Consider the following 20252-nt stretch of genomic DNA (forward strand, 5'->3'; position numbering starts at 1 on the left):
TTTTCTTTTTTTTTTAACAAAAAAAAAAGAGATTTCTCGTGAATCTTTGCCATGAAAGGGATTGATTGCCCATCTCTTAATGGTTTCTGTTATGAATAACCCATATCTCAATGGTTTCTGTCATGAATAACAAATGAACACAAACGACACTTACCATCTTAGAACATGAAAAATCTCTCCTGCTTGCAAGAATTTTTGGAAGCACCGAAAAGTTGTTGCTTCTTGGTATTACTTCTCTCCATTTCAAATTTTCATTCATTTAAATAGAGTCATATAATTCTCTGTGTCTCTCAATGCAGAGTTTGGCTCTTTACAGGCAGAAGCTAGATGAGATGTTCCATTGACAGTTTTACGCAGGTAATATCTATTTTCCTTGTAATGTGTAGTATGAGACCATGAATTGGCTTTATATTTCATTCTCTTTGTTTTCCAGATTGATAACGATGGTCTTCCAAGTTGGCGATGGCTTAAGCATCATTTTGTGATCTTGGTGGCTTCAATCATATGAGATCAGTTCCATGTGATAGAGTGGTAGATTTCCCAGTGATGTATAATAGACTGTCACTGGATTCACTTGTAATGTAGGATCTCTGCATGTATTCTTAGATGGGATCAACGACAATGTTTTGTTACAAGTTCCTATACGGAAGCAAGATGTGTAATGACAATGTGAAAAGCATGTGACTAAAGAACCTAGTCCTTTTGTTAGTAATTGTATCAGATTTCATAGCAGGACCCATGGCAAGTCCGTGGTTACCAGCTGGTAAGGAGGTTGGACTGGCTCTTTGCCCTCTATCATTATTGGTGGTGTTGGTTATATCGAGGTTAGAATGTTGTGAGCATTGAGCTGCTTGGAGAGGGAAAAGTGGTCTCTTGCTGAAGAATCACTGGTGCCATGGATTATTTTTGTGATGTTCTTGTAGATATGATTGAAGGGAGTTCTCCACAAACTCAACAGGATTGAACGATCAGTGAAAATGTATTTAGGGTATATTTGGTTGGAGAGAGTTGGGTTCTATTGTAAAAATATTTCAAATGGATGGCTCTCGTTCTACCTGTTTGGTTTAGGAAAAATCGATCTCAAAGATCAAACTCCCCGGGACCAATTTGTCAAAACTTGAACCATCATCATGTTCCAACTTGCATGGGTGGTGAAGTGTGGGTCATGCTTGCCCCAGGCGGCCCGGTTCGAGCTGTGACCCGACCCAACCACAAGCGGTAGTTTAAGATCATAAAGACAATAATGCCCCTATTTCTCTCTCCAAATTACGAAGGTTTAAACCGGCCGGCCAATTTTTTCCCATTTGCGCATTAACGTGGAGGAGAAAGGGCGCGGCCATGGCGGCCGAGACCCGAGATCTCCCCGCCGCTCGACTTGAAACCCTCGCCACGTATCGATCCGATGAGCATGATCTCTCCCCTTCTCGGCGATTCGTAGACGCAAGACCCTTCCATGCGGGAGATGGCAGCGTGGACAACCGCGCTGCCGCTCCTTCTCGTCGCCGCCCTGGTCACCGTGGAAGACATGATCTCGGCGCCGTCGTGCGAGATGTCCGGCCATGCAGGCGGAGATTCGAGCAACCCGGATGATCTAAAGGTAATGATGGTGGCAGATCTTCTCTTGCAGGGATCGGACGCGGGGTTCGCCGACGTCTACTTTAGGGATCTCTTCATATCCAAATTCTTCAAGGTGATTCTCATTCCTATCGCTTTAGAATGTTTAATTTCCACCAATTTGCTCTTCTTTTGAATTCTAGAGCGAGGGCTTTTGAATTATAAGCCCATTATAGCGTTAGGGTTCTGTGGAATGCTTGTGGGTAGAGGAAAAAAGCATTAAGAATTCTCCAAAACACTCCAGTTTGAAATTTATATCTTGAATTGTAGACGTGAAGCATAATTTTTTTGTTCCCTTTTCCTGCCCTGCGCCACGTAAACTGAAATTTATAGATGTTGATCTGCATGTCGAGCAGAAATCTTATGAGAGGTTTAAGCCTGATATGCTTCTAGTATTGGGTGATATTTCTGCGAGAGGATCGGAGCTGACGAAGAGCAAGTGGTCGACTGTACTGCAGCAGTTTGAGAATATGCTCGGTCCTTTTGTGGGGCTTCCTCTTCATATTGTTTTGGGTGACAGAGATGTTGGGAGATGTAATAAGTTAGACGAAAGGTTTGTCAGTCAGATAGCAAGTCATTTGCCAGGGCTGGACTCAGCTGGTTGCAGTGCTTTTGAGATCGGCAACATCAGTTTTGTTTCTCTCAATGCTGTAGCTTTGCTTTGCAGCAACAACGCATTACGCGTTGGTGTTGAGAAGGCTATAGAGAGAGAAAGTGTTGATTTACGAACCCAAATGAAGGATGCAACGAGAGAAGCTACTGAGCCTAATGCAGAAAGAGCAAGTTTCAGTTTTGCTTCCTGGAGAGATAATGAGATGGCATCAGGTTCTGGACCTGTTCTTTTACTTCACTTTCCTCTTCACTGGAAAACAAGGAGCAACAGTGGGATGATCAACGTTGTTGAAGAAGATCTTTGGCATTATACTTCTGAGGATTTAAGAAGTTCTGAAGATAGGTATTATAGCCTCCCAGATGTGATTTTTTGCATCAACCTATCAACATACTGTATTCAATCTTGTTGTTGATATCATGAGAAATCAAATTTTGCATACATATGGATATATTCCTCTGGTGATGTTTATATGATAATTTTATATTGACCTGTGAATTTTGCATGGATTGTATACATATTTGATATATTCCCCTGGTGATGTTTATACAATAATTTTATGATGACCTGTGATTGATTTCCTATTACATGATAAACAAAGAAGTGAAGAGAGAATATCCGGCAAATTTTTCGTTTCAGCACATGATAGAAGGGATTAACCAGATTTGCATCTTTGTACATGTTAAATTTCTGGAGAAATATGTTCCAGGACATCACATGACAATCCATAAGATGTTTCCTCTTTATAAAATTGTAATTTTCACATTTTTTTAAATGTCATTAGCATTGTATTTTTGTTGTATTACGGTGTGTTCAATTCTAGCTGTTTCTTTTCCTCCCAAGCGACCAAGTGTTCATGACTTATTACATAATAAATAATAATATGTAGATTTTTTATGTTTAAAATTTATAATTTTGAAGACCTTAGTGAAATCAATTGTAGGACACTGGAAACAGGTTTGTTTGGACCTATTATCTTATACTAAGTTTGGGACATATTGGATAATCTGGTTTCAAATTGCATTTTTTTCAGTTACTATTCCATGTTTTACTGGTTTATAAGGCCTGCCTTTTTGTGTCTTTAAGGATTATTCTCTTTTGCATATGATTTTATTGGCTCTCAATAAATAATTCCTACTTGGATTTTAGGACCTGCATAACTTGAAGACAGGTTCAAAGATATCTACATTTTTTTATGTTTTTATGTATATATATATATGTATGTATATGTATATATATATATCTATATATGTATGTATATGTATATGTACATATCTATACATACATACATACATACATACATACATACGCACGCACGCACGCACGCACATATATACACGCACGCACGCACACACACACACACACACACACATATATACATATATACATATATATATAGAGACACGCACGCACGCACATACACACACACACACACACACACACACACATACATACATACATACATACATACATATATAGAGACACGCACGCACGCACACACACACACACACATATATATATATATATACATATATATATATATTAATATATATTATGTTTTTTTGTGATCTCAGTCAAAACCATACATACATACATACATACATACATACATACATACATACATATAGATATAGATATACATATATACATATATATATAGATATACATACATATATAGATATACATATATACATATATATATATATACATATATACATATATATACATACATATATATATATATATATATATATACACATACATACATACATACATATAGATATAGATATACATATATACATACATATAGATATACATATATACATATATACATATATACATACACATATAGATATACATATATATATATATATACATACATATATATATGTACATATATATATATACATATATACATATATATATATATACATATATACATATATACATATATATATATATATATATATATATATATATATATATATATATATATACACACACATATATATATATATTAATGTTATATAATGTTATATAACATTATTTATTTATATAATGTTATATTATATTATATTGTATTATATTGTTCAATTGTATAACACCCTAGTCAAAGAAACATGCTTAGAAGTTGATGGTCAAACAAGATCCAACAGCCATGCCAAAGTAGTTCTATTGACAAATACCCTTTTTCATTTGGTTGGTAGTGCAATGGAAGGGTAGGGATGCACGGGGGTCAGTCTTAGGATGAACTGGCATGAAGCCAAAATGGCATAAGCATGCTACCTTTTAAAGTTCTTTGGCCAAGGTTTATAGAATAACAGTGTGGAGTTGGGAGACCAGCTGCTTTTCTTTAAAATATTTTCATAAATATTTCTGGAGGGGGTCTTATAATCTTGAGGTACTCAGAATGTATCAAGCAAATCCTAACTATTTGTCTGGGCAACTGTTTAGGTAGAATTTTTATTTAGAATTACCTTTCCAACAAGGGATTGAACATGGATAAGAAACATTGTCTTTGCATCTTACAGGGCAATCCTATTGTTCATTTGGTGTCAATTTTACATGGACATCTGGTTGTCTTCCACACTGGAAGGTTTACATGATTGCTCATTGCGATGCAAGAGCTTGACTGTTTGTTCGGGTAGAGCACAATGACCTTATCTGAGACTTAATGATCATTTTGGTGTCATTTTTACGACATTTTGGTGGGAGACAAAGTACAAGAATGAGAATGTTTTCTGAAGGACTTAGGAGCCTAATGCTCTCTTCTGTTTTGAGTTTTTTTTTTTTGGTGGATGGGTTGCATATCTTTTTTCTTTTTCTTTGTTTTACCTATTTTGTCTTACACCGGTTTGTTTGTTGTCAGCTTTGACTATATCAGCATGTTGAAGTCTGTTCAATATCCTTTGTTTGTTTTTACTTTTCCAACCAAAAAAAAGAAATGAATATTTTATCATACATCTAAATTTGAAAATAATGATGATGTTACCAATGTGATAGGCATTGGTAAGAGAAGCATAGGTATGTTGGTAGCATTGTCTGGCAACAAATGAAAAATTTACAATAATCCAAAAAATTCAGTTATGCTGTGTAGATTAGAGTATTCAGTGTAAAAGTGGTAAGTGCTCATAAAATGAGTGTGGCCAACGTAAAGATGCTGGGTGGATGCATTGTGAGGGATGGATGAATAAAACAAGGTAGTAGAAGTTAAGGAGAACCATTATTTGAAAGTTAGTGTCAAAGAACTGTGTAAGATGGCTTTGCCACATTAACAAAGGCTTGACCACCCTAACAGTGGGGGCACAGAACATTGATTTCAGGGTGCAGACTGCAGAAAGAAGAGAAAGAGTCCTAAAAGTTCTTGATGAAAATGACAAAAATGATTTCGAAGAACCTTAGGATGATGGAAAATGGAAGACAGTATTCATAAAATTATAGATCATTATCTTGATCATTTCAAGTTTTAATCAGGATAACTAAAAGGTCTTAGTGGATCACTGCTGCTGAAAAATCATGAGTAGATTATGAATGAGGGTGTTTCTATCATGGTTTCATTTTGTACTTCTGTTCACGTTAGCCTCATACTAAGCATGGTAAAATTGTTTTTTTTACTATTCTCATTCCATTTAACTTCCAAATTGTTGTCATGGTGTCATATAGAAAATGTGCATACCAACTGACATGATTTACATTCTCAGTGTAGGTTCTTGTTTGTAAGTCTCTTATCAGAATTAACTTGTATGATCTTCGTACCTGTATATTCATACGTCGCTGCATATTGTATATATGTATATATATAATATTGAAAAAATGAACAATATGTGTTTACTATACTAAATTGTATTTACTTATTCATAAATTTTCTTATGCCTTATTTCATTCGTCTCTTTTGGCAGGGATATGGATTTGGGACCATATGAGTTCAAGCATACTCTCCCTCTGAATGCAACTGAATATATCTTTCAAGCTCTTAAGCCAAGGTTTGTAATCTGAAGTCGGTTCTCTTTCAGTGCTTTGAAACTGCATAAGAATTTTAAAATATATATAATTGATGATACCAATTAAGTTGCTGTCATATTATATGATCCCTATGTGCTCATCGATTTTCAAAGTAGATAAGAGTTTGTGTCTGAAATCATGCTGGCGGGATAAGCCACAACATGCACAGTACAGTTCTGGAACGAAATTTTCTTTAAAATTGTCTTTATATGCCCATATGGCTTTTTTAACAGCATGAGGAAAACCTGGATAAGACAACTGATTTTGTTTAATTTCTCTTTATTCTTTTGGCACCACTAAATAATGAAATAGAAAAGAAAATTAATCCTTATTTGGTAACTCACTTTCCGCAGGATTGTGTTCAGTGCTCATGCCCATAGCTTTTGTGACCATGCACATAGTGATGGGACACGTGAGGTGACCGTCCCTGCCATGACATGGGCAGCTAGAGGAAACCCCGGATTTGTTGTTGTCACTTTCGGACAGAACAAAGCGGTGACTGTGAACAAATGCTCTCTGGCTACGGAATCACAAGTAGCAATGGCTTATATGTTTATATTCATCCTGTCAATAGCAACAATACTGGTCATGAGGTGGTCCCATGTTTAACATGGATGCCAAACCCACAATTTGCCTCTACTCGTGATTGCACGTTTCAAAGAATGTCTTGAGATATTGATCACCATACTACAATTGTCTTGCAGCTTCACTGATTTCTGTATTAAGATATGGATGCAGCCTTTATTGGTGGAATTTTGTAAAAGGGCCTCCTTGATAAAGCAGGATTCGGGGAAAGGAAAGAAATTTGTAACTTGTTTAAACATATGTACTTCTTCATCTTGATAAACAAACAGGCAGATTAGCACCTTAGAGTTCCCATTTAAAGCATCAGAAAGGAAGACGAGGGACTGTGAAATTACTTGCTTGAGTCACTGATGAAGATTATTTTTTTATAAATAGCATCTAATTATTCTAGGGTTGTGAAATGGCTGAACTTTGAAACTGACTTTTGCAGTTGCTTCTCTCTCCTGGATTCTATGGTTGTGTGAATGGTACCCTAGAGTGGAAGATGCAGGTGTGACTAATGATCTAGACAAGGAATAAAGAATATGAAATCTGAACGCCACTTTGTTGTCTGACTAAAAGTCCTATTTTTTGTCTTTTTCATTCTGTGCTGTGAGAATTAGTCGATCTTCCCTTCCACTCTACAGCAATCGTTGAATGGAAACTTTGTGATTGAGAGTATTTAGCAAGTGGGTTCCAATACCGAATTACTTTATTGAAGGTGTGGATTCTCTTGCATGGAAATTATGACAGCAGCTTCCAGCTTTTCCCCAACCGGCAAGGGCTCTTCTGGACTCAATACCTCGTTTCGTATTTAATTTGGCTCTGACTTAGGTAATTGTCCGAATGAATGGCTCTCTTCATGAGAAATTCTAGGTGATAAATGTGATGTAAACATGTCCTTTATTTTTTAAAAAATTGCTGAAAGATAGTGTTGTGGGAAGACGGGTTTTTTTTTTGGTATAAGAAGACTGGTTGAAATTGGACAATAGGATATGTTCTCAAGATATCGATGTTTGGCTTGTTCTTGACTTTTGGTTGCGTTATGTTCCATGTACAACATAGTGAACTGTATAAATTGAACTGTCGGGCCTCTCTATGCTTCAGGTTATTCACGGTTAGCATCACAGGCTCTTTGAAATGGCATCCAGATTACAACTGACTAAGAAATATGAAGCTGGTTGTTTATACCTCCACTCATGCTTTGCTGGTATACAATTTTTCTGTCTCCAATCTCTGAATCATCTAGCTAATAAGTTATCCAAAAGATCTTGCTAATGGTAACATGTAACCAGGCACAGTCTTAATGTTCGTGAAAACTTGTAGGAAAATATTAGTTTGCACGTGGCTTTTAGCTAAGCTTCAAATTTCCTGAGTCTGTTTCTTATATTCTTCATGGCGGAAACATAGTCGTGACTACAGTATACTAGTTAGTTCCTCCATCAACAATAGTCGTATGGATATTTTATGGAGCTTTAACATGATCAGCTAAATCAAAGGAAGTTCACATATTATCATCTTTAGAATATCTCTATTGGGTATTAACTTTTTTATTCGCATGCAATGTTTTCAGAATTTCTAATTAAATCATATATCTAATTTTAACTATTTATTTTGACACCAGGCAATGGTGCATCAAGGGACACAAGGTTGTGGAGATCCTTATTGAAGGAAACGTGGAAGAGCTCAAGCTCATTCGTCAGACTTACCTTGCTCTCTGTAACCGTGGCCTCCTGCATCTCTTATCCCAAAGAGACAATCCATTTGCTCTAGGTCTTTCTAATCTTTAAAATCCAAGTAGAAGTAATGCATACTGATGCACCATTACCTTTAACAATGTGCTTCGCTTGGACTGTGGCTTATCTTCGAGCAAGCGAACCTCCTGAAAAAGAGACTGAAATTGGGAGAGCAGCACTCCTTGGACAGAGTTTGGACGCTAATATCCTCATTGAAATCATCTGCACCTGCTCTTCTTTGGGACCTAGTTCTGTCAAGCAAGTTTATCAAACTTGGTGCAACTCTGATCTTGAGCGAACTGTTTCCTCAAAAACAACTGGCAGCTTGAAAGAGGTAAACTCTCCTTCATTCATCTTACTACCAAGTGTTTATCTTGGAGTGACCAAATACCATTGTCCTGCTGATTATTCTAGCAGTCCTAAACTCGAACTGTTATAATGGAGGAAGAGTTGACATGACTATGGCAATATCTGATGCAAAGACACTCTATGAAGCAAGTGAAGTGGGAAAATACATTGATCAGAGTTGCATTATCTTGGTTATCAACCAGAGAAGCACCGGCCAAATCAAAGCAATTATTTCCTCCTACAAGCATGTCTTCGGCCGCTAGTTCTTGAAGTTCGTAGAAAAAGAGAAATCTCTGAAGTTTGGAAGGTTGCTGCATGTTGTGATGCAATGCATTCAGTTTCCTAGAAGCATTTTGGCAAGCAATTCCCAAGAACATTGAAGAACGGTGATGCTAGATAGGTTTTGATTCAGATGTTGGTGATGATCAGAAATTGATATCAAATACATAAATAGTGCTTTCACCATGAAAACTGGATGGACTCTGGAGAGTCTTCTAAGGAATGAATTCAACAATATTAGCCAAGATTTTCTGTACCAATCGATATGGATGCATGTCAACCATATTGTGACATACCGGTGCCGAACCAGTATGTGGTACAAGAAGCATTTCGATACTTGGTACACTAAATCAAATACTGTACCGAGTATATCAACAATATAATAGGATGATATTAGTATGGGTTTCGTATCGAAATGACGAATCTTAGTACTAACAATTCCAACATTGATGAAGTTTATGGCTTGGCTGGTGACTTATTGCCCTTTTGATGAGAAGCTGGTGAGTCTATTCATGCCTCTATAACCATTGGATTGTAGGTTGTGAGAAAAATAATGAATAAGATATTGGCTTTCAGAGTCGACACCGGTTGTTGCTTGTGAATTTTTGTCATGAAACAAGTTCGGTGGTTTGGGTTTGTGAAGAAGTTCAAAATTACTTAGAAGGAGACATTAAAATCCAAAGAAAATCATAAATGAGTTATCATGATTGAGGCCAAGCAAGCCGTACTCATCTTCCCAAAAAAATAAAGGTCAATACAGCTGCGAGGCATAAAGATTGAAACAGAAACTAATTGTGTACTGCATGGATTTTTTTGAAATCTTTGAAAGGTACATTCTATCATGGAATCCAATGCTCTTTTTAATCTGATAAAAAAGCCTCTTCTAAAATGTAAATGCTTCTTTGATACAGCATTTATTAGATGACTTGGGGGAGGAAGGATATTAAATATTTTCATTTAAGTGCACTCCCATGAGCTACACGTTGCAGAGGTTTAAGGTAAAAGCTTTCACAACCAGTTCATGCATTTCCCTTTTCCCATCAAAAAGAATGCATATCACTATGTTTACTGTCTCACAACCATGCTATGACGCTTTTTTGATATTCCTTTTTCTGTATCACCAAAAAGTTGTCCCCCAATCACAATAGACCTTTCTTTTAGCTACTCATCAGAGCAAGGTGTATCGAGGTTTTCCATTGCAGTAAGCAGTGAAGTGCTCGCAGCAAGTTTAAGGAGCCAACCTGCATTCCCCTGATGCAAAGGGCTGCATAATATTGGTGCTTTCATAACAAAAACATTCAAAGTTGTCTTAAATTTATCCAATATTCCAAACTGCCCCAGCTTCCGTAACATGAAACTTCAAATGCAATAAGAAGATAGAATTACTCGTGATCAAATTCTTTTGTAAACATGTTTTGAAATAATTCAATGGTACCTATACTCTATATTAGTAACAAGTTATAAACTGCCCAAGCTTCGACACCATGATGCTTCAAATGCAATAGGAAGACAGAGCTGCTCATGATTAAGTTCTTTTCAGAACAAGTATTGACTCAACAAAATTGATACTTCGAATGCAATTATATTTATATTAGGCAATAAATTATTTTCAATGGCCTCCAAAGTTTACAAGATAGAGACTACTATTGAATACAAGCTTTCATGATTCAACAATGTTACTTTGGTCAGAGCTTTACTTCTATATCAGTACCGACTACAAAATGCATTAATAATAAATTAGTTTATAAAACTTTGATTTTGATAGGATTCGGACGATGAGGTTCTTGATACCTCTGTAGCAATAACAGTTACCGAAATCATGAGCTCAAGAACTACATCGGACCGAACAGCATTTAGATCGAACCTGCCCAATCTGAGGGAACCTTGTAGACTGTAGCAGAGTGAATGGTGCTATTGAAGTGGATGCCACGTCCATAGTTCCAAAATTAAGTGTGAGATGAGATCTTTCACCTTTTTGTCAATGGATAATGTTGTTTTACAGAAGGTAAGGAGCGATATCACAAAAGAATGGTTGGTCTGATGGAAGGAGTCCAAGAGAGACTAGCTTTAAGTCACATTTTTCAAAATTTAAACTCATCTAAAATAAAAATATAATAATATATCAAAAAATTATAAAATATATTATCATCTAAGTCATTTTTTTTAAAAAAAATTGTCCTTTATGCTTTTCTCAAAAAAAATTCTTAATATAAATTTTTAATAATAGTCATATGTTTGTCTGTTTATTATCACTAGCAAAAGAAAGTGCCCTGCGTCCAACAGAGCAGCTGCATTTCCATCTCAATATAAATGACCTCTGCTGTTGCATGCACATGCATAAAGTTGCAGGAGGAATCACATGACAGTAAAAAGTAAAAACACCACTATATGAGTATATGACAGTATAAAGTGAAACCACCATTATATGTAGAAAGTGATATGGAACCTTGCTTGACATGTACAATATCACTCTCAAATTAGAATAACCCATGGCAGGCTTTTCACTCACTTAAAATTCTGATATGAAGCTGTTGTTTTCTTTCGTTTTTTTTTTTTTTTTTTCCTTTTTTCTAAGGGTTGTGGGTTGTAGGATATGGTCAAAAATAAAAAAAAGAGGAGGAAAAACACCTTTGGTACAAGTAAATGGGCCATGTCTCACTGCCTTTGCTCTGGCAAACAGCTAAAAGCCAATGTTAGAGAGCGAAACAAAGCCACAAAGATCCAGGACCCAGGCACCAACACAAAACCCCATGAGAAATAAGAACATCCTAACACCAACTAAAATAGCTATAATGTCTTACTTTTAATTTGAGTAATGACTGTAAATAGACTTCTCACTTAATGACATAAATTGTACTGAAGTCTGAAACAAGATTCTTATGCTGCTGAATTTTGGGAAATTCAAGAGGGAAACTCTTTTTAGATTAGTATTTACATGACTTTGTGCATAATAAAAGCCCCACATCTTCCAAAACATAAACTTATCTAGAATCTTTAATAAGGTACAATAGTGCTCAATTGATGCTAATTATTTGTATGCATAATAACTAGTACAAGACAGCAAAGAACCTGATGCAAAATGATCAATATTAAGTGAATGGATTTGCTTCAATGGCCTCATCTTTTTGGAAAGAGTTGGTGCATCTCCAAAAGATTTAAACTAATTAGATAATTAAAATATTTTCTCTCCCTGTCTCCTCTTAAAATAAAATAAAAAAAGTCAGAGATATTTCAGATTTCTAAGAATAGACCGTGCAACGCAGCCTGCAGTTCTGCACATGCCAATAGAGAGGATTATCAAATGTGAAAGCTGAGGAAGGTTTTAGCAGCCTTGACCCGTACACGATTATCAAAGTAGAGGGAGTACGAAAAGGCCCAAAAAGTTCTCCACTCCTCATTACAGCCATCTGATTCCTGTACCCTTCCACCACAAATTCCGTACCCAGCTGGAATTATTTCACGGTCCCTTATGCTGTACACCAGAAGCTTCAGTGTCCAACACGAAGGTCCACCAAATGGACGGCCTGATTTAGGAAATCCATGCGAAAATAAATCTGACCATTGAATGACCACCCTACCGCTTTCTTGTGGTCAGAGGCCTTTCAGGGCCCATCACCCGAGAGAGAGCCGTTGGAGCTGGACCGGACACCCCCGGAAACCTAGGGGCATTTTCGTCCTAAAAGAATTCCAGATTTTAGTCAAACGCCCCAACCCGCACCTACCAGCGATCGCCCGACGATGTCCTCGCGCTCACATTGGCGCGTCAATAGGCGTGTGCGGAACGGTGGTGCCTGCGGTCGCAGGCTGTAGCGATGGAACCACGATTTGCGTATGTTTAATGCCCGTCTACCGTAACGGAAACCCCTCCTAAACCCTTCTTTGGAAGAAAAGAAGACGAATAGAGCGTCGAAGCGGAGAGAACTGCAGGAAAGAAAAAGGGAAAAATTTAGAGAGAGAGAGAGAGAGAAGGCAGTGTTTCTTCTTTTATCCTTCTCTTTATATCTCTCTCCCTCTGTTTCTGTTTTTGGCTCTCTTTATTTCCGCTTGTCCTTTTTTCTGTTTTCCTCTATTCCTTCTCGTCTTGCTTTCGCTTTATCTTCTGCCGGGCTTCACCGGTTTTAGCCAGAAAAGGGAGGGGGTATACTTCTTTGTGGTTTTGTTCTCGTTGGTGTTTTCTGGGAAGGGTGTTCGTGACGCCCGAAGAGATGGGGGAAAGAGATTGAAGGAATCGGGGTGGGTTTTGAGGAGGGTCGCCGGGGTTTGGGGAATGGGAAGGGTTTTGGGATGTGTGGATTTTGGTGAAGGACATCGGTTGTTCGAGGCTTGGGTATGGGTTTTGGGGCTTGGGGTTTCTGAAAGTTTTTTCTTTTTCTCAATTTCTTGGAGGATCGAATAGATTTTTTGGCTGGAAGAAGGTCTCCTTTTTCTTTGGGAATTAGGATACAAAATCCCTAAGTGGGTTTTTGATTTTGATTGACGAAAACAAAGACGTTTGGTGTAAGATTAAGTTAGGAGAAAAGTTGAGGCAGATCGAACATTGAAGTAGAGATTGCAGGAGCAAAAAAGTTGAGTCCTTCTGTGATTGGGTTGATGGTGTCTTGAAGAACAGAAGAGGTTTTTGGGCCTGTCATTCAGCATTGGGTTTGATGGAGGAGAAATTTTTCTTATATTCTTGGATTCGAGTTTTCTGAAGTGGAAATTTGAAGTGGGAAAGTAAAGTGGAGGAGCGGAGCTCTTTCTATTCGGCAAAATTAAAAGATTTTGGTAATTTATTATGAAGGTTTCCAGGAGGTGATCTTTATATTCCGTGAAGAAGATTCCATGTTCTTAGAGTGAATTGCCTGACAGAATTTGAAGTGCGAGAGATAGTGGCATTGTGAGTTTAGAGAGAAAAATGGATTGTTGAGAAGCTGAGAAGTCTCCATTGTGATGGGTTGTTCGGGCTCGAAACCAGACCGGAACAAGGCGCTGACTCTCTGCAAAGAGCGCATGCAGTCCATCAAACAAGCGATCGACTCGAGGTATGCTCTATCAGCAGCTCAACTTTCCTATGTTCAATCCCTCCACAATATGGGAATTGCTTTAAGGCAGTTCGTCGAGGCTGAGATTTCGATCAGACCATCACTTGCATCTTCGGAACCAGACAAATCTCCCTCCATTTCCTCTTACGCTTCGCCATCTCCTTCCCACATTGCGGAGCATGTTGCTTCACCATCACACAGCTCAAGTCCTTTCTCTCCTCGCCTATCCAATATCAGTTACATGAAGGCAGCAGGGGGTACTTCTATGAAGGTCACAGTTAAGTCATCATTGAGCCACTTTGTTGATGAGGAGTCACTTACTTTTCCCTTCCCTCCACCACCACCCCCTGAAATTGGTTCCTCGTGGGACTTCTTTGATCCCGTTGATGCATCAAACAAGGTTGGGGTCCAGAATGGTGAACATGATATAACCCTGGACATTGGTAGATTGAGGGGCTTGAGTCGGTCGAAGGAAGAAGATGTGGCTCCTTCGATTGAAGAGGATGCAAATTGTTTTCAAATAGATGAAGAAATGAAATGGAACAGGGATAATTCAGAGAGAAATACTCAAAATTATGTGAACTCAACGTTGCGCAGATTTGATGGTGGTGGAAGGGTGATGGATCGTCCAAATTTGGTGAATGGCACTAGCTTAGAGGAATCTGTTGATCTGGCACAAATACAATTTTGCAATGGTGGAAGGCTAAAGTCTGATTCTAGCTATGTTAATGGATCAGCTGAGGCCTTGGCTGGAATTGCTTCATCTGAGCCACACAGGCCAAAGAAGGAGAGTGCTCACCTGCAGGAAGAACCATCTAGAGAAAGGAAGGATGCATCAGAGCTCATCACTCGTAGGGCTAAAGATTTCTTGTCCAGTATAAAGGACATTGAACACTATTTTACCCGGGCTGCAGAGTCTGGCCATGAGATTTCAAGAATGCTGGAGACAAATAAAATTCAGCTCAGCATCTTTTCCAAGACAACAGGTGGCACATGTGACTTGTGAAGAATTTGTAAATTCTTTTCATAGAACTTTGTCTACCGTAGATTAAAATCTTCCATGCAAGCTCCTTAATTGAACTCTTGGTTCTACAGGAAAATCTTCAGCTTCTCTATTTCTCTCAGCCTTCCTCATATGTTGCAGGGCAGAGAATGTCTCAGAGCATGGTAGGTTGTTTCAGGATATTATGGAGTTCTCAATATTTTTATTACCTGAAACAGCATTTTCACCAGAAGAATTTGTTTTAATTCAAATGAGCCTTTTGTTTCAATTTGTGGTGATAAAATGGTGGATCAACTTGGCGTATCTAACTTCTCTAATTCTATGTAGAATCTGCTCAGCTTGCAACAAAGGTCATTACTTGGAACCGCACAGTCTCATCACGATCATCATCATCTAGAAATCCTCTTGTATTAGCACCAAAAGATGACACTGCTGAAAGTGGTAGTGATTTTATTGAAGAGTTTTGCATGATATCTGGAAGCCATTCATCCACACTAGATAGAGTATTTGCCTGGGAGAGAAAACTTTATGATGAAGTGAAGGTATGTAAATTTGCATCACTCCAGATATGGCATTTTTCACTGCATTGGGTAAAATTTATCAGTTTATGATAGCTTATGATCAATCATGCCTGTGTGTTATTCATAAACATGAGGGATCTACTCTTTGTTGCATTGAGAAACCTTTTTAGAGGTTTGCATAAAGTACAAAAGACTTAATAGGCTTATCACTGTTTGAGATGATGTAACTGTTAAAGGTTGGTGGCATGAATAGTTTGATCATCCAAGTTAATAATTATTTAGGCAAATGAAACTGGATGATAGAGTGTTTGGATGAGTCAGAATGGAAGCATCTTGATAAACTGAAATATGCTCGATGATAGAGTGTTTGGATGAGTCAGAATGGAAGCATCTTGATAAACTGAAATATGCTTGATGATCGGCCTACTTTCTTTCTTCTTTCTTTTTTTCTTTTACATTTTTGCTTTTGTGGTGGATGATAGACTGGACCTTTTGGTTTACCTTAGAGTGCTTGCTTCCAATTCTTAGACATGTTTATGGGAATTAGCACTTGGTCATGGGCTTGCAAGAAGAATTCCTAAACGTAAATAAGACAAGTACCTATATTTGACCCTTCGAGGCCATAAAAGAGTTGCTAGCTTAGATTATAGAGATATTTGTAACACCTTGATTCTCATGATGGTTGGGATGTTCAGTTGAGCAAGAATGACTAGCTAATAGGTGCAGTTGACAAAAATCGATTGTGTGTTGTGCTGCAGGTGGATTGGATTGACCTGCTTCTGATCTGGGACCGATCTGAAAGTAATCTGGTTGAATCCAAACCAAATTTATTTAGATGAGACTGGAGTCAAAAATATGATCGGTTTCAGATATGGATTGGATTTCGATCGCTTGGTTCCTAATACAAACCGAAACCTGCCTGAACCAATCCAAAACCAATACACCATATATTCCATAACATTCCTTGGATAGAAGAAACTATTTTTTAGTAAAATAAACAATATACTTAGCCATTAATTATCTTCTTCGCTAAAATAGAATGTAACTATCAATGAAATCTTATGTAGAATGGGTTATCGATAATGGAGATTCTAATTGTTGGATGAACCTCTCCTAGCAGTAACTTAATGCAGCAGAAGATTTTTCTGAGGCAGTGGAGATAATTCTTTATAAGTGGACTCCATTATGGAGTTATACTATTTCTGAAACTGCTTTACCACACTGCCTATTCTTTATTACCAACTTTGGTATTTTCTATGTGAAAGAGAGACCTTCCCTTTATAGTCCCACTTCTGGTAATGTAGGTCCATTTTATGCTTTTATATGCTCTTACATGCCTGGCATTTGCACTTGATGTGCTGTCTTGTCTTCCTTACTGCATGCATAGCTTGCCATCTTGGTCTCTCTTTGCTTGTGAAGTTCATAGCTTAGCCAACATATTTTCAGATGGCAACATAACAAGCATTCTGCTGTCTTGGAATGCAAGATATCAAATTAAATAATGTCAGTCTGAGAAAAATTGTTATCTAGTATAGAGGAAAGACTAGATGTTCTTTGGTATTACTAACTCCTCTGTGACTAGATTGCATGTACGGGTTCTAGCTTCTTCGTATCCCATTCAATCCGATTAAAATGATACAGCTATTTACACTAGTAATATGCATTTTGTTGTCCTATCAAGTGATGCTCATGAGTCATGATGAAGAAGCAAAGCAAAAAAATGAAGATTGTGCTCTATCAGCTCGTTATCTTTCACTTTACATACCTCTACCTCCTCTGTACCACATGGATACACTACGCTTTCTTCTTTTGATTATTGATGTGATTATAATTATTGTCGCAATTCGTTCCTTTATTTTCTTAGGCTAGTGAATCCATCAGGAAGGCATATGATCAAAAGTGCAACCAGCTGAGGCACCAATTTGCAAGGGATATGAATGCCAGAGTGATCGACAAAACTCGGGCTGCTGTGAAGGATCTCCATTCACGAGTAAGAGTATCCATTCAAGCTGTTGAATCAATATCTAGAAGAATTGAGAAGTTGAGAGATGAAGAATTGCAACCCCAACTTATAGAACTAGTACAAGGGTATGGATCCATTAAATTTCTATCCTTTAATTTTGTGTAGTAATAGCATATCATATTTAGATGTCAGTTAATGCCTTATACATTTGTTAATTGCGGACATGATTTTCTTTCCAAGACAGACATTTCAAAATTAGGTCTCCCTGATGCATTGTGGAGTGTCATTAAATTTTCTGTTTTCCATTAGTGTTCAGTGGCCATCTTCCTTCACCATTTAAATTTTCCTGACACTCCGACTGCAATTGAACAAGCTTTGCATATTCATCCACTGCATTGTTAGCATTATGAATTCTTGTCCAAAAGCCATATTTCTTCACAGGAAGCTTTTTCAGAACTTCCCATGCAAAGAGAAGCATGAATACAGTGCATTGTCAGTACTCACAGAGTTTCATTCCCAATATCAGGTTATATCCAAGATGTTGAGGTCAAACCTTCTTTATAGATGCTTCACAGTATGGTCTTAAGGCAAGTCAGGCCTCAATATGCTAGAGACGTAACCTAAGAAAATAGTTCTATTTTGGTTTAGATAATTTCAAATGTGTACATAGATCTTAAATTTCACTGGAAGTATCCTGATCAACATAGAATGCTATCTGGATCCAATCCACCATTCATATGCTTGTGTGTGCAGTAGGGTTTTTTCCATCGAACATATGAAATGCCTGATTTTATATACAAATAAATTCCTCACTCTGTTGACATTAACCAAATTTGAAAAGCATTATTTTCTGAGGGGAGAACTATTTTTAACTCCAGCCAGACATAGCATGGAGTTCAGGAACTACTTTGTTGAATGATGATTTTGTCGGGACTTCCAACTTATTTTATGCTGCATGCTTGTAGCCTGGGGAGAGAAGAAACAAGAATGTTATCGTCTTTTATATCTACTTAAATTTGGCCACAAATGTAATTTTATATGGCATCTATAGGTTGATCCGGATGTGGAGAGCTATGCTTGAAAACCACCATGCACAATATATCACTATCTCATTAGCCTACCATGTAAAAAGTTCAGCAGCACTACAAAATGAATCCTGCAGAGAGGCATTGATGCACCTTAGACGTGAAATTATTTGCTTTCACTCTAGCTTTGTACATTGGGTTGATGCTCATAAATCCTATGTGGAAGCTCTCAACACCTGGATGCAGAAGTGCGTCTTGCTACCTCAAGAGCGGTCCTCTAGGGGAAGGAAGGTAACCTTCTCCCCTCGCCGAGCCCTTGCTCCTCCAATATTTGTTCTCTTGCGTGATTGGTTGGCTGGAATCCCGACACTTCCTTCGGAGGAGCTTTGCGATTCTATCAAAAGCATCATCTCAGACCTTCATAGCTTCTTAGAGCAACCAATAGAAGAAAGACAAGCAGAAAGGAGAGATGAAGAGGTGGAAATTGAGAGAAAGTCTGAGCTCAAGGAGGACAAGGGAGAGGAGAAATGCGAGGGAGAGGAGAAGCTGTGCAGTTTTCAGACTGGTTTGACAAGGTTGTTTGATCGGCTGACAAGGTTTTCAGAGGCCACGGTGAAAATTTATGAAGATGTCAAACAGGGAAGTGAGACGGCTCAGAATGCATATGCAAACGGTAGAATCAGGTAATGACGTAACTATATGAACATTATCTTGATAATTATATTTGATGGAACCTTGTGAGGAGATGATTTGAGATCAATCGTTGGCTGTAAATTCCATTTTGTCAGCAAGGCTTGATGCTATCAAATGTTTCACATTCCCAGTTAAAGATACCTTGCCAGAGTGTATTGAACATGAGTTTATTATTGCTGGATTTTTGGTTTGTGGACAGTAAAAAACATGCTAAAGAAAGCAGAGTGCAGCCTGCAACTGCAAATGAAAAAAAGAACGAATCCAGTTTTTTCATGAAGCTTGACTTTCCAGGTGGCTTTTAGTTCTCTATAGAGACGGCATAGTGAGTTGATTCGGTTAACATCTTATTTTGGGAGAAAAGAAACAATTGGACAATTTCTTTCGCTGAGAAACAGAGCTAGGTAAATGATAAATCAACTTTTGCTCGGTTGGCTGGTCCATCCCTGCATGGTTCTTTTAAAAAATGAAAGTAGGAAAATTGATATGGAATCCAAGTAAATTACTGACACATGAGACAAATGCAATTCCTCAGGTGAATCAGGCTTTACTGATTAACACATTGAGGGGAAAAGAAGTTTAGTGTTTTCAAGCGTTGTTACCAAGAATTAGATGGTGGTTGGTTCTGTTGATAAGCATAATGTCTAACAGTATCTCTCTTACCCCAATATTCAGGAACTTTACAGCAAAGAAGTGAAAAATGATGTTGCAATCCCAAAATGCTCTTTTCTTATCAGGGAAATATAAAACCAATGGTTTCAGAAGGGGATTTTAATGGCCGGTCCATTCGTTGGTCCTACTTTAACTTTTAATCCCCGTCGATCACTTTTATAACAATCAGTCCGTGGTTAAATGTTCTTGTAACTTTCAATTCAT

The 20252-nt window shown here is 37.6% G+C and overlaps 3 protein-coding genes across 4 annotated transcripts in view; all 3 read left to right on the forward strand.

The window, feature by feature from the left end:
* LOC105058395 (2,3-bisphosphoglycerate-dependent phosphoglycerate mutase 1) overlaps window positions 1-767 on the forward strand; it is a 60744-nt gene extending 59977 nt beyond the window's left edge. For both annotated transcript variants that reach the window (XM_019855227.3, XM_010941319.4), the window contains exons 8-9: window positions 300-357; window positions 434-767. In XM_019855227.3, the coding sequence (XP_019710786.1) occupies window positions 300-344 (45 nt within the window). In that variant the 3' untranslated portion in view covers window positions 345-357; window positions 434-767. The remainder of the gene's footprint in view (window positions 1-299; window positions 358-433) is intronic.
* Window positions 768-1103: 336 nt separating this feature from the next.
* LOC105058396 (uncharacterized) lies at window positions 1104-7111 on the forward strand. The gene is made up of 4 exons (XM_010941320.4): window positions 1104-1690; window positions 1971-2569; window positions 6124-6207; window positions 6580-7111. The coding sequence occupies exons 1-4, from the start codon at window positions 1454-1456 to the stop codon at window positions 6833-6835; spliced, it is 1176 nt and encodes a 391-aa protein (XP_010939622.2). The 5' UTR covers window positions 1104-1453; the 3' UTR covers window positions 6836-7111.
* Window positions 7112-13040: 5929 nt separating this feature from the next.
* On the forward strand, window positions 13041-19541 carry LOC105058398 (uncharacterized). Its single transcript, XM_010941321.4, has 5 exons — window positions 13041-15160; window positions 15270-15341; window positions 15505-15719; window positions 17563-17786; window positions 18713-19541. The coding sequence occupies exons 1-5, from the start codon at window positions 14083-14085 to the stop codon at window positions 19371-19373; spliced, it is 2250 nt and encodes a 749-aa protein (XP_010939623.1). The 5' UTR covers window positions 13041-14082; the 3' UTR covers window positions 19374-19541.
* The last annotated feature ends 711 nt before the right edge of the window (window positions 19542-20252 follow it).

This window comes from Elaeis guineensis, chromosome 15 (assembly GCF_000442705.2).
Source record: "Elaeis guineensis isolate ETL-2024a chromosome 15, EG11, whole genome shotgun sequence".
In the NCBI taxonomy this organism is placed as follows: Eukaryota; Viridiplantae; Streptophyta; class Magnoliopsida; order Arecales; family Arecaceae; genus Elaeis; species Elaeis guineensis.

Excerpts from the sequence above, each read along its gene's own strand:
- LOC105058398 (XM_010941321.4), top strand. The coding sequence starts at position 14,083 with ATGGGTTGTTCGGGCTCGAAACCAGACCGGAACAAGGCGCTGACTCTC. Across the intron at positions 15,342-15,504 it reads AGAGAATGTCTCAGAGCATG|AATCTGCTCAGCTTGCAACA; the intron begins GTAGGTTGTTTC and ends AATTCTATGTAG. Across the intron at positions 17,787-18,712 it reads CTTATAGAACTAGTACAAGG|GTTGATCCGGATGTGGAGAG; the intron begins GTATGGATCCAT and ends TGGCATCTATAG.
- LOC105058396 (XM_010941320.4), top strand. The coding sequence starts at position 1,454 with ATGCGGGAGATGGCAGCGTGGACAACCGCGCTGCCGCTCCTTCTCGTC. Across the intron at positions 1,691-1,970 it reads TCATATCCAAATTCTTCAAG|AAATCTTATGAGAGGTTTAA; the intron begins GTGATTCTCATT and ends CATGTCGAGCAG. Across the intron at positions 2,570-6,123 it reads TTAAGAAGTTCTGAAGATAG|GGATATGGATTTGGGACCAT; the intron begins GTATTATAGCCT and ends CTCTTTTGGCAG.